The 14,946-nt window shown below is 41.8% G+C and overlaps 2 protein-coding genes across 2 annotated transcripts in view; both read right to left on the bottom strand.

Moving 5' to 3' along the window:
• The window catches only part of LOC137438171 (voltage-dependent L-type calcium channel subunit alpha-1D-like), a 429,914-nt gene that overhangs the window by 224,023 nt on the left and 190,945 nt on the right, over nucleotides 1-14,946 (bottom strand). The window lies entirely within an intron of this gene.
• On the bottom strand, nucleotides 4,457-5,906 carry LOC144888493 (uncharacterized). Its single transcript, XM_078766515.1, has 2 exons — nucleotides 5,662-5,906; nucleotides 4,457-5,523 (listed from the first exon to the last, which is right to left on the bottom strand). The coding sequence occupies exons 1-2, from the start codon at nucleotides 5,815-5,817 to the stop codon at nucleotides 4,675-4,677; spliced, it is 1,005 nt and encodes a 334-aa protein (XP_078622641.1). The 5' UTR covers nucleotides 5,818-5,906; the 3' UTR covers nucleotides 4,457-4,674.

Raw genomic sequence — 14,946 nt, 5'->3', positions numbered from 1 at the left:
TGGAAGGTGTGAAAACATTTTGCTACCTCGGAGATGTGCTGAATGGAGAAGGTGGATCAGACTCGGCAACGGTTGCTAGAGTGAGATGTGCATGGAAGAAGTTTTGGGAACTGAGTGGCATGCTGATGAGGAGGGGAGTGTCATTGAAGCTGAATGGAAAGGTGTATGCTGCATGTGTGAGAAGTGTTATTATTTATGGGAGCGAGACATGGGTAATGAACGTAGAGCAGCAACGAAAGCTGGAAAGGGTGGAAATGCGAATGGTTCGGTGGATGTGTGGAGTATCGTTGAGAGAGAGGAAGACAAATGATGAATTGCGAAAGATGATGGGAATAGAGCCTGTGATTGATGCTGTGAAGAGAAACAGGTTGAGATGGTTTGGTCATGTGTTGAGGAAGGATGAAAGTGACTGGTTGAGAAGAGTGATGGAAATGAATGTAGAAGGAAGTAGAGGATGGGGAAGACCGAGAAAGACTTGGCTCAAGATGGTGGAAGAAGAAATGCGGGCAAGGGGGTTAACAAGGGGAGATGCAGGAAATAGGGCAAAATGGAGAAGATTGTCATGGGGACCGCGAGGCTAACCCCGACTCTAGCAGGGAAAATGGCCTTAAAATGCATGTTGTTGTTTTTATTTTCTTTATATCCTGGCGAATATTCCTTTGTTATTTTGCTTCTCCCCTCCCTCCCCTTTGGGATTAGCTCGGGATGCCGGGTGGGTCATTTAATTGTCTTGTCTGTTTTGTCTTGGCGCCTGTCTGTCCTTCTTTAATTACTTGGTCTTTGCCGCTGCATATCAGCAGGATTTCTTTTCCTTATGATTTATCTATTCCTTGGTGATATACCCTGTGTTTTTTTCTTGATTATGAGGAAAGGATTTGCATTTATTCCACTGTTTTGAATTTGCGTTGCATTTCTGGATTGGCATACTGTGTGTTGAAGTGTGGGGGGTGTAAAATTGCATCAGCATTTGGATGGTAACTTCGCTCGGTCATTTCTGACTGCTCATACGGCGCGACCCACCCACGGGGAACGTATTGGCCAGGTGGGTTGACTAAGCTTGTCATCCTTCCGAGGTCGACAAAATTAGTTACTGGAATGAGGGGCACTGAATCAGCAGCACAGCTGAAGTGGTGTCAAGAAAAAATGATGCAACCAATGGCTGCAGGCTGCATATGGAACAACAAGTCATAGGAGTGGTCGTAGTAGTCGTAATAGTAGTGGTCGGAGTCATAGTTGTAGTAATGATTGTAGAAGAAAAACAGAAATCCACCAATTGGCACACATCTTGTTTGCTTCTTACCCTGCGCTCGCGAAGTGAAAAGCCGGGTTAAGCATTCAGGTGCGTACATGTGCTGTGTGCCGTGTCTGCATTTTAAAAAATTAATTTTCTCGGCAACCATTGGTCCGATTGACATGAAATTTTCACCATAGTAGGGCCTCCTCCTGCAGAATATTTGAATAATTATTATGATGTCATATGTCACGTGGTACAGGCGCCATCTTGGAAAATTTTCCCACCTCGAAATCTCTGAAACCACTCCATGGAAAAAATTGAGACCTGGCTCATTGTCAACTACTCACCATGGGGCATAAGATATGTTAATGATGATGTCATCGTTGCCTTCGTTATGATGTAATAATTCGACAAATACAACACTTATCCATCCGATCATTATGAATTTTTTTTTCCAGAAACTGCTGGTCTGATGGACACGAAATTTTCACCATAGGAGTGCCTCCTCCTTTAGAATATTTTAATGATAATCATGATGTCATAGGTCATGTGGTACAGGCGCCATCTTGGAAAAACTGAAAAATGTTGCACCTCTATATCTCCAAAACCACTGCATGGAAAAAAATTGAAACATGGCTCATTGTAAAGAACTCCATGTGGGGAATAGGTGCTGTTAACGATGACGTCATTGGTGCCATAATTATGACGTCATAATTCGACAGGGACAACGCTTAGTCTGATCAGTTTGAAATGTATTGAGTGTGATCTATGCAACAATTATATTGGAGAATATAAATGTATGATGTCATCGCTCATGTGGTCTGGCGGCCATATTGGATCAAAGAAAAAAAATGTTCAAAAACAGAAGAGTTGGCTCGCAGCAAGTTGACTGCGCAGGGTAAATATTCTATGAATACCATCTAGTTTCTCATTGGATGAACCAGAAAAGCAGGACTGAAAGTGTCTTGTTGTACCGTACCTTCCTGGACAAAACGGATTTCCGAGAAGCAACATCCTTGAGGTTGAGGCCATCAGAACGGTTAGTGGGTAATAATGCACAGAAGAGATGCAGAGGAGGCTTTTTGAATAGACCACCAAATCATCCCACTTGTACCGTTTAAGGGAATGCTCTCGAGTCGAGATGATCGGAACATTATACACGTACCTGTCTTATTTAAGGATATGTGCGGCAAGCAAAGTGTCTCACATTGTTTGTTGTGTTTCAGGAATGAAAGTCACAGAGTCTCAGACCGAGGACGTGGCAGAAAACTTTCACCAAAGAGGACATCCGAACTGTTCACTTCGCGATGATGCAGATTCGAAATCCACCAGTTATGTTTTAGAAAGAGAGGAAAATAAAATCCACTAACTTTAGGGGAAGAGGTTATGGATCGACTGAAGAGGTTAACACAGTCATGTCCACTGTGTTAAGGGAATTTCGTAAAGAACATTTCTGTGCTGAGATCAAAAAGTTAGTTTTAGTTCCCTTCCAAGGACCTTTAACACAGGAGGAGGCCAATAATCCCATTAAGCTTGAGCAATGGCTGCCAACATGTGGTTGTTTGTCCATGCCCTAATCCCTATCCTTATAAAATGGTGGGCATCGAGCAAGAAAGCAGCATCGATAATTTATTTTAAGTCTTTGGTATGACTCGACCAGGGAAAGAACTGCAGAGCAACCAGACTCAGAACGGACACATCTAAGCACGACATCACTGAGTCTGGGTTAACACTGAATGAGCCGCGTTGAGGAGTACAGAGATTATATACTTTACAGAATAATGTGACGTGAATAAAGTTTTCCAATTATATCAGTCTTCAATGCAAGTGGCGCGACAGAACTTTTGGGATGAATACAGCAAGACCCAGAGGAGTAGGCGTTGAACTGGACTCAAACAGCGCCATCAGTCATCTGCTGGTTTCAAAAATAAGGGAGCACAATTAAACCGTCAATTAAGTTTGTTGCCCAACAAAAATCAATGCAATGTTGTTTGTGTCTTCACGTAAGAGGAAACAAATTATGTTTTGCTAATCCAACTAACAGGCTGTAAGGAGATAAGCCTCTCCTATTATTCATATGGTAGAATTCAATGAAATGTTCATTGAGAAAATGTGGAAAAATTGTCTGTTTGGTGGAGTGATGGAGGGGAAGGGGAGAAATGGGTTTAAGTGTTCAATAATATCGACTATCTTTCTGGTCTAATAATATCGACTCACTTTCTGGTCATAGAGAGTATATGGAAATGCTGTTGAATGCAGAGAATGAATGGGATGGCAACATAGAGAGTAACGCAGTTTTAGGACCGGCAGAGAAGATAACTGAGAAGGAAGTTGAGAAAGCGATAAAAGCAATGAAGGGTAGAAAAGCGGGAGGGCCGACGGGAGTTGTGGGAGATATGTTTAAGGCAGCTGGAAGTTTGGGTGTGAAGAGAATGACAGAGATCTGTAATCTAGTGGTGAAAGAGGGCGCATTCCAGTGGATTGGGAACTGAGTACCCTCGTCCCTCTATACAAGGGGAAAGGTGACCCTCTGGACTGTGACTCGTATCGAGCAATAAAGTTATTGGAGCATGGAATGAAGGTATTGGAAAGGGTGTTGGAGAGGAGGATAAGGAAGAAAGTGAAGATGGACGAAATGCAGTTGGGATTTATGCCAGGAAGAGGAACGACAGATGTGCTTTTTGTTGTAAGGCAGTTGCAGGAGAAGTACATGGAGAAGAGGAAGAAGTTGTTTCTTGGGTTTGTTGATCTGGAGAAAGCATTCGATAGGGTTCCACATGAAGTAGTGACATAGGCATTGAGGAAGTTAGGATTGGAGGAATGGTTGATCAGAGTCGTGATGGCAATGTACGAGAGAGCGCGCACAGCTGCAAGGACGAAGGATGGGAACAGTGGTGAGTTTGAGGTGAAGGTGGGAGTGCATCAGGGGTCGGTACTATAGTCTAGTAGGAAGACTAGGTCCCCCTGCACCCCCCGGAGATATACTTCTAATCAGTGTTTCTAGATTGGAAAAAATGTGTAGAAAATGACTAGCTATGGCCCCAAGCTGAAAAAATGTCCCACATACCATTTTTATGCAAATTACTGCTGCCATTATCAAAAAAACGATTTTTGACATATCTCAGCCAATATTGCAGATAATTGAAAAAATAAGGTGTCTAGACCCATGTTTTGACGGGTGTAGATCATGATAGAACTATTCATAACAAGATCACCTGTGTCTATGGTTTGCTAGTATGCTAATTAGTGCTTTATTTACAAAATAATCACAGTTTTACGAAATAATAGACTCATATTAAGGTCCGTCTACACAGACGTTAACACAAAGTTTTATTTTTCTAAATATTACAACTGTCAAAATAGTCCTAGCACTCAATGTGACCACTCTTCTCTTGCTTGTTTTAGATAAACATCATTAGCATTAGTGATTCTACACTGAGTCAGTCATCATCATTTTCATCGAAATCGTCAGAGTCAAACTCTTCTTCTCCTTCCTCTTCCTCCTCCTCTTCGTGCTCTCCTGTGTTCAGAAGATCCACCAGTGAGGTTGGTAGGATGGGACCACTGGACCACATTGGTTTCAACAGTCCTTCATCAGTCCTTATCCATCCTTGCTCCTCATAAGGTTTTGGCTTTTCGATGATAGGTTGATCGGCTCTTTTGTACAATGCTACGCGGTGGTTCACACGCTGGATGTGCGGCTTCAGGGCAGACTGGCATGGAGGAAGGCGAGCCAGATCAACCTTGGACTTGGATGTGAGGGTCTTGTCCTCTCCCACCATTTTTCGTAGCAGCTTGGCACGGACAATGTCCACTGATGACTCGCGACTCTGGCCGTACATCACACAGGTGAATTTTTCTAACTGCCTCTCCACCTCAGGGTTGGCATCCCAGTTGTCACCCAGTTCACCGAATGCCCTGTGAAACCTGGGATTCTTCTCCAGCTTTTTCAAGGGCCCGACTTTTCCCTTCCCTTTGAAGGCACTGGTGCAGTCTTCTCCGCTGAACACATAGTACCCCAGGAGAGTGGCACAGTAGTCCTCTCCCAGGGATTCTGCCAGCTCAGAGACGTTGACAAGTTGGCGATGCTTCCCTGACCCTGTATCCAGGTACACCGTCAGCTTGATGTTGTGGGCATGGTGGAGCAGGATCAGGAGGATGTCTGTGTCCGGTGTTCTGACTACAGCGTTCTTGTATCCGATGGTAGCAGCATGATGGAGGTACAGAACCACCCTGGTATCAGTCTCTTCCTGGTTGCTGTAGATCGTGGGGAGTTCACGTACCTCGACCTGAAACACAAAAAGGCACCGCATTTCAATCACCAGTCACTGCCAGTTTCAGATCTAGACAAACATCACAGGTAATCACCTTTTTTTCAGGAAAAATTACAAATTGAATCGCCATTCACGAAGGGCTTTCAATTTTACCTTGCCATTCGTTGAGGCAAGTTGGTGGGCCTTCCCCTCCACGATCAGCACAGCCATCTCTGTTCTCTCCAGCCTGGTAGCTGCCTCTTGTCCACTCCACACTTTCAGAAGAAGCTGGCACATCTGCTTTTTGTTGTCGTCATTTGCAAGGAACATTTTGAAGTCATATGGCTTCCTGGTTGCTGGTCCAGCCAGAATGATCTTCTCTGAGCTGCCCCGCCTCAGCCTTTCCTGCGCTTTGATTGACTCAGGATGGTAACTCAGGATGGTAACCATGATTCCTCCAGCACTGTTTACAATGTTGCTGCCGTGCACACTGGTAGTGGTTTTATTCAAGTTGTCCCACTCACAGTGGAATACAAGGTTGCCCTCTCCTGTCACAATTTGTGGTGTACGATAAGTTGAGACTTCATCCAGGACCTTGGCGAGAGCAGTTTCCAACTCCAAGGCGAAATCGTAGCTCTCAGAGTGTCCAAGCCTGTGTAGTATTGTGGTGAGCTGTTTGCTTCGGAACAGGTGCCTTACAGTCACACAGAGGAGAATGTGCTTTGGTAACTTCCATTTTCCATCTGACACTGCACGGCACAGATCTTGTCCAATGGAGAAGACCAGACGCTTCACCTTTTCTGTCTCGATGCCCTCCTTGCCAGTCATTAGCACGCTGAGAAAGCGGACAAGGTCTGGAGGTAGGATGTCTTCAGGATTGAGCTCCATGTCTTCAGCTGTTGGTGGCCATGGTTGGTCTTTACACTCTCTGAAAGCCTGTAGAATACCCTGGCGAAGTTGGAGGGCAACATTTTGGTTCTTGTTTGTGCTTCCGAGTGTGAATGCTCGTGCGAGAGCATTGGAAACTGTTATGTTTGAGCTGTGCACAAGCCAGAAAGAAATGACATCACATTTGTCATGATCAACCTTCGTGAAGTGGATATGCTCCTTGATTGGGTCATTCTGTAGGCGTTTCAGTAGTTTCTCTGACCGATAATTTGAGTTCTCATATCCATTCAGTTTCAGTTCCTCGACATAGAGCAAGCGCAAGGAAGAAAGCTGTAGAACTTTATTCTGCTGGATGACCTGGGTTTGAATGTGTTCCAGTACTGAGTTGAATGCCTTTTCATGGGCGGCTGACATGCAAGCCTGCTCCTTTGGTGCTTCGGCTCTGTGAATCGCACGCTCATAGTTGTAGAATGCTGTGCGGAAAGCTTTAAAACATGACGGATGGTGTTTGGCCTCACATGCAAAGAGGTCTTTGTTTTTCACCTTTCGATGGAGTCGATAGAGACCCATTTTCTCAGCCCGTGTTTCGATTTGCTCCCATGCATTTTCTTTGTTTTTAAAGGATGGGAAGGTTGTAGGCCTCTCAGTATTGCGATGAGCATCTTTGGTCTCAACTTTCTCACAAAATATACACTCTGGCGGGAAGATGGGTTCAGCAGAACCTCCTGGTTTACGAGGAGAGTGATGCCATGATGAGGTTGATGGCCCTGGTTCTGTATCATCTCCCAGACGATGAAAGTGGCGGACAAAGTGCTTATAACACTTGCTGTGATATCCTACTCTTTCTAGGTCATCAGGAAGAGTTGCCGGGATCTGATCACATACTGATTGCATACGACATGGGGAGTCATGCGGTTGGTTGAGACGTCTATCCCGGATCTTTTGAAGCAGTTGCAGTTTTTCTGAAGCAGATCCTTTAATTTTACGGAGGGGCGTGAAATCCCCATGATCAGACATGGATGGTACATGTAGGTATGGTACAAGGATGGTACAAGGATGCATGTAGGAGGAGAGCTTTGGGCTGCAGGTTCTACACTCCGTTTTCTTTTGGGCATGCTTGCTGTCGATGTCTACCATCACTGTTAAATGACAAATAAGAAATCACGAATGATGTTAAAAGTGCCTGTGAAAGGAGGCTCTGAGTTTTCAGTGAGGTAACAGAGGTTCTGAGTCATGTTCTACACTAGGGTACTTTTTAGCTGACTAAACCATGTTTAGTGGCATCAAAAGTGCTAATAGCTAAAACATCTAAATTCTTCCACACTAACGTTAGCTATCTAGGCCAATGAAACATTGCGCTAAGTTACTGTAGCTAGCTCAGCTGTCGTGCCTCTTTCTGGTTCAATTCATATACAGAAGTCAACAGATATGTCTCATGTTTGGCATTAACAAAAGTTTAAGTTACACCGACATTAGGAACATACTGTACATAGATGAGGCTAGCTTTAACGTTAGCTAACATGGTGCTAGCTGGCTCAGCTGTTATTCTGCCTGTTTATGATTTCATGCAGAAACTGAAGTCAAGAGTGTGAGTAACATTATAGTTAGCATCTTACCTGGCTAGATTGGAGGATGAATACCAAGAACAACACACAGATGGAATGGAAGACTGAACTTTCAACTGAGGTATTCAATAACATCAACGTTACCAATTGATACGAGCGCGCGACATTACCAATTGATACGAGCGCGCGAGCGCGCATGTTACATGGATGGAAATGTAAAATGGCAGCTATAGCAGCACTAATTTGGATCTCTAGTCTGTCATTTCTGCACTGTGATTGGATAACATAAAAAAATATGTTTGGGAGTTAACAGCAGGAGTTGGTAGATGTTACGTGGGCTGGGTGAGAAACCTTTAAATAAGCAAGTGAAAATCTCTCGCAATACAAAGTCAATGGTGGGAAGAAAAGTTGAGTGGTACCAATGTTACTGCCAATGTCCCGCCCCTATGCAAGACTCAGGAGCATCTTGTTGACATTTAACCTTGAAAATACCTGGGTTTAGACCCCTTATGTACCATGTTAAGTTATCTGCAGTATTAACGTATCCTTATCATTTGTAAAACTGATTATTTTGTAATTACAGCATTAATATGCATACTAGTATAGCATAGACACATGTAATCATGTTATGAATAGTTCTATCATGATCTATGCCCTTCAAAACATGGGTCTAGACACCTTCATTTTTCAATTATCTGCAATATTGGCTGAGATATGTCAAAAATCGTTTTTTTGATAATGGCAGCAGTAATTTGCATAAAAATGGTATGTGGGACATTTTTTCAGCTTGGGGCCATAGCTAGTCATTTTCTACACATTTTTTCCAATCTAGAAACACTGATTAGAAGTATATCTCCGGGGGGTGCAGGGGGACCTAGTCTTCCTACTAGACTACTAAGTCCACTACGATTTGTAGCTGTGATGGAGGTGCTGGCTCGGAATGTAAAGGAGGGTTTACCGTGGGAGTTGTTGTATGCAGGTGATCTGGTGTTGATTGCAGAGAGTATGGATGGACTGAAGGAAAAGATGAACAAGTGGAAGGAATGTATGGAGGCAAAAGGTCTGAAGGTGAATATCAGAAAGACGATGGTGATGACAAGTGGTAAAGCATGTGGTGAGGTGGAAAGAACTGGGAAATGGCTGTGTGCCGTGTGCTGTGTGCAGGAAAGGTGTCGGAATGAACTCCATTCAATGTACAATGTGCGCTGAGTGGTTTCATCAAAAATGTAGTGGTCTGAGAGGGTCATTAACCAGTGTGGCAGCTACATTCAAATGTAAGGTGTGCACAGAGGGAGCTGCAGATGGAGGAAATGTTGAGTTGGATCTTGGAGATGGCATGAAGCTGAAAAGTGTGAAAACATTTTGCTACCTAGGAGATGTGCTGAATGGAGAAAGTGGATCAGACTCTGCAACGGTTGCTAAAATGAGTTGTGCATGGAAAAAGTTTCGGGAACTGAGTGGCGTGCTGACGAGGAGGGGAGTGTCGTGGAAGCTGAAGGGAAAGGTGTATGCTGCATGTGTGAGAAGTGTTATGATTTATGGGAGTGAGACATGGGTAATGAACGTAGAGCAGCAACGAAGGCCTGAAAGGGTGAAAATGCAAATGGTTTAGTGGATGTGCGGAGTATCGTTGAGAGAGAGGAAGACAAATGATGAATTGCGAAAGATGATGGGAATAGAGCCTGTGATGGATGTTGTGAAGAGAAACAGGTTGAGATTGTTTGGTCATGTGTTGAGGAAGCATGAAAGTGACTGGTTGAGAAGAGTGATGGAAATGAATGTATAAGGAAGTAGAGGACGGGTAAGACCGAGAAAGACTTGGCTAAAGGTGGTGGAAGAAGAAATGCGGGCAAGGGGGTTATCAAGGGGAGATGTAGAAAATAGGGCAAAATGGAGAAGATTGTCATGGGGCCCACAAGGCTAACCCCTGCTCTAGCAGGGAAAATGGCCTTAAAATGCCTGTTGTTGTGTTGTTGTATATTTCTGGTCCAATAACATCAGCCATCTTTCTGGTCCAATAATAAAGACTATCTTTCTGGTCCAATAATAACGACTATCTTTCTGGTCCAATAATAACGACTATCTTTCTGGTCCAATAATGTTGACTATCTTTCTGGTCCAATCATGTTGACTATCTTTCTGGTCCAATAATGTCGACTATCTTTCTGGTCCAATAATGTCGACTATCTTTCTGGTCCAATAATAACGACTATCTTTCTGGTCCTATTATATTGACTATCTTTCTGGTCCTATGATAACGACTATCTTTCTGGTCCAATAATATTGACTATCGACTATCTTTCTGGTCCAATAATATTGACTATCGACTATCTTTCTGGTCCTGTGATAATGACTATCTTTCTGGTCCTGCAATATCGACTATCTTTTTGGTCCAATAATGTCTAATATCGACTGTCTTTCTGGTCCAATAATGTTGACTATCTTTCTGGTCCAATAATATCTAATATCGACTATCTTTCTGGTCCAATAATATCTAATATCGACTATCTTTCTGGTCTAATAATATCAACTATCCTTCTGGTCCAATAATATTGTCATATCCCCAGGGTTAAAACCCCAAGAGAACGAATTGCCAAAACGAGCTTTATCTATGAGGCGTACACCCAACTTGGCAGTAGTGACACGTGCGGGAAGGTTCGAAGTCTTACCTGATCGGTAACACACGCAGGGGTTAATCTGACCCCACGAAACACAAATGTCGGGACAGCAAAATCCACAATACAAGGAAAGTAAAATTCGACAAGTAATGATTTTATAAAAATAAATGCAAGTAACAATGAAAGGTGAGGTAAAAACTAAAATTCCTAATTGAGACGTCTCCACTCACTCAAACTCGTATACAAACACGGGGAAAACGAAAGTTAAAGAAAATAAATGATGCTGTGATAATCTGCCGGCACTCAGCTTTGCGTCCCCAAATGGCCGGTCAGGCTTGCCGGTAGCTCGTCGCCTCCAAACCACCACGCGGGAAATGTACAAAATGGCACGGAGTGCGCACTTCAACATCCAGAGGAAACACGACGTGGACCCAGTCCACCGCAGACGTCGATCCTGTGCCTTGTAGTTCCGCCTGTTCCGAACTGCTGTTTATCACCAGTCCTTTCCCAAGAGCGCACACGAACCAAAGATCACATGTCCGCGACCAAGCCGGAACAAGGAGGAAATGCAACTACCTCCAACCAGCGCCAGGAGAGAGAGAGAGATAAAATGGTGAGACCGCATTCTTTTTTCCTGTGCTTCCAAATCACACACGATGACGTCACACTCTCTGTCCAATCACCGAGCGCTACTCAATCACGAAGGGCGAGGCATGGCCTCCCTGTTACGATTCGTCAGGGGGCGGAGTCTAATCTCTTTTCAAGAATGTTCGGATGACATCAAAGGCCGTGAGACGGGGCTTGACTGGCACGATCGGCAAATGTGCCAGTTTTGTTGGGGCTGGCGGCACTGTGAGCGACTGAGTCCATTTGTTGTAGTTGTAATGGCGGCCCTTTTTGATGCAATAACAACGAAGGGAAAATCACAGGGCAATTACACACTGGGGTTTATCCTTAAGCCCTACCTTATTAGCATAGCTGCACCCCTCATACGGGGAGACATATACGATCTTACCCGGACATTCGACTCTAACTTAATTTACATTGCGGTGGGTTCTTCTTCTTCGCGGCACTCGGAGCGTGCAAATCTACACATTCTGAACTTCATTAGGGTATTTCATCCATACCCCAAAACCATAACAATATCGATGATCTTTCTGGTCCAATAATATCGACTATCTTTCTGGTCCAATAATATCGACTATCTTTCTGGTCCAATAATATCGACTATCTTTCTGGTCCAATAATATCGACTATCTTTCTGGTCCAATAATATCGACTATCTTTCTGGTCCAATAATATCGACTATCTTTCTGGTCCAATAATATCGACTATCTTTCTGGTCCAATAATATCGACTATCTTTCTGGTCCAATAATAACGACTATCTTTCTGGTCCAATAATATCGACTATCTTTCTGGTCCAATAATATCGACTATCTTTCTGGTCCAATAATATCGACTATCTTTCTGGTGCAATAATATCGACTATCTTTCTGGTCCAATAATATCGACTATCTTTCTGGTCCAATAATATCGACTATCTTTCTGGTCCAATAATATCGACTATCTTTCTGGTCCAATAATATCGACTATCTTTCTGGTCCAATAATATCGACTATCTTTCTGGTGGTCCAATAATATCGACTATCTTTCTGGTCCAATAATATCGACTATCTTTCTGGTCCAATAATATAGACTATCTTTCTGGTCCAATAATATCGACTATCTTTCTGGTCCAATAATATCGACTATCTTTCTGGTCCAATAATATCGACTATCTTTCTGGTCCAATAATATCGACTATCTTTCTGGTCCAATAATATCGACTATCTTTCTGGTCCAATAATATAGACTATCTTTCTGGTGCAATAATATCGACTATCTTTCTGTTCCAATAATATCGACTATCTTTCTGGTCCAATAATATAGACTATCTTTCTGGTCCAATAATAACGACTATCAACTATCTTTCTGGTCCAATAATAACGACTATCTTTCTGGTCCAATAATAACGACTATCTTTCTGGTCCAATAATAATGACTATCTTTCTGGTCCAATAATATCGACTATCTTTCTGGTCCAATAATATCGACTATCTTTCTGGTCCAATAATATCGACTATCTTTCTGGTCCAATAATATTGACTATCTTTCTGGTCCAATAATATTGACTATCTTTCTGTTCGAATAATATCGACTATCTTTCTGGTCCAATAATGTCGACTATCTTTCTGGTCCAATAATATCGACTATCTTTCTGGTCCAATAATAATGACTATCTTTCTGGTCCAATAATATCGACGATCTTTCTGGTCCAATAATAATGACTATCAACTATCTTTCTGGTCCAATAATAACGACTATCTTTCTGGTCCAATAATAACGACTATCTTTCTGGTCCAATAATGTCGACTATCTTTCTGGTCCAATAATATCGACTACCTTTCTGGTCCAATAATAATGACTATCTTTCTGGTCCAATAATAATGACTATCTTTCTGGTCCAATAATATCGACTATCTTTCTGGTCCAATAATAACGACTATCAACTATCTTTTCTGGTCCAATAATAACAACTATCTTTCTGGTCCAATAATAACGACTATCTTTCTGGTCCAATAATATCGACTATCTTTCTGGTCCAATAATAACGACTATCTTTCTGGTCCAATAATAACGACTATCTTTCTGGTCCAATAATAACGACTATCTTTCTGGTCCAATAATATCGACTATCTTTCTGGTCCAATAATAACGACTATCTTTCTGGTCCAATAATAACGACTATCTTTCTGGTCCAATAATATCGACTATCTTTCTGGTCCAATAATATCGACTATCTTCCTGGTCCAATAATGTCGACTATCTTTCTGGTCCAATAATAACGACTATCTTTCTGGTCCAATAATATCGACTATCTTTCTGGTCCAATAATGTCGACTATCTTTCTGGTCCAATAATATCGACTATCTTTCTGGTCCAATAATATTGACTATCTTTCTGGTCCAATAATATAGACTATCTTTCTGGTCCAATAATATCGACTATCTTTCTGGTCCAATAATATTGACTATCTTTCTGGTCCAATAATATTGACTATCTTTCTGTTCGAATAATATCGACTATCTTTCTGGTCCAATAATGTCGACTATCTTTCTGGTCCAATAATATCGACGATCTTTCTGGTCCAATAATAACGACTATCTTTCTGGTCCAATAATATTGATTATCTTTCTGGTCCAATAATATTGACTATCTTTCTGGTCCAATAATATCGACTATCTTTCTGGTCCAATAATATCGACTATCTTTCTGGTCCAATAATGTCGACTATCTTTCTGGTCCAATAATATCGACTATCTTTCTGGTCCAATAATAATGACTATCTTTCTGGTCCAATAATATCGACTATCAACTATCTTTCTGGTCCAATAATAACGACTATCAAGTATCTTTCTGGTCCAATAATAACGACTATCTTTCTGGTCCAATAATATCGACTATATTTCTGGTCCAATAATAACGACTATCTTTCTGGTCCAATAATAACGACTATCTTTCTGGTCCAATAATAACGACTATCTTTCTGGTCCAATAATAACGACTATCTTTCTGGTCCAATAATATCGACTATCTTTCTGGTCCAATAATATTGACTATCTTTCTGGTCCAATAATATAGACTATCTTTCTGGTCCAATAATATCGACTATCTTTCTGGTCCAATAATATTGACTATCTTTCTGGTCCAATAATATTGACTATCTTTCTGTTCGAATAATATCGACTATCTTTCTGGTCCAATAATGTCGACTATCTTTCTGGTCCAATAATATCGACGATCTTTCTGGTCCAATAATAACGACTATCTTTCTGGTCCAATAATATTGATTATCTTTCTGGTCCAATAATATTGACTATCTTTCTGGTCCAATAATATCGACTATCTTTCTGGTCCAATAATATCGACTATCTTTCTGGTCCAATAATGTCGACTATCTTTCTGGTCCAATAATATCGACTATCTTTCTGGTCCAATAATAATGACTATCTTTCTGGTCCAATAATATCGACTATCAACTATCTTTCTGGTCCAATAATAACGACTATCAAGTATCTTTCTGGTCCAATAATAACGACTATCTTTCTGGTCCAATAATATCGACTATATTTCTGGTCCAATAATAACGACTATCTTTCTGGTCCAATAATAACGACTATCTTTCTGGTCCAATAATAACGACTATCTTTCTGGTCCAATAATATCGACTATCTTTCTGGTCCAATAATAACGACTATCTTTCTGGTCCAATAATAACGACTATCTTTCTGGTCCAATAATAACGACTATCTTTCTGGTCCAATAATAACGACTATCTTTCTGGTC

This window comes from Myxine glutinosa, chromosome 12 (genome assembly GCF_964187855.1).
Source record: "Myxine glutinosa chromosome 12, kmMyxGlut1.1, whole genome shotgun sequence".
Classification (NCBI taxonomy): domain Eukaryota; kingdom Metazoa; phylum Chordata; class Myxini; order Myxiniformes; family Myxinidae; genus Myxine; species Myxine glutinosa.
Note: the sequence above shows the minus strand (reverse complement) of the source record. Positions and strands in the feature narration are given on the sequence as shown.

Bases quoted from the DNA above. Each gene is read 5' to 3' on its own strand.
- LOC144888493 (XM_078766515.1), bottom strand. From the start codon at position 5,817: ATGTTCCTTGCAAATGACGACAACAAAAAGCAGATGTGCCAGCTTCTT. The intron at 5,524-5,661 runs GTAAAATTGAAA...TTTGTGTTTCAG, and splicing joins TTGCCTCAACGAATGGCAAG to GTCGAGGTACGTGAACTCCC.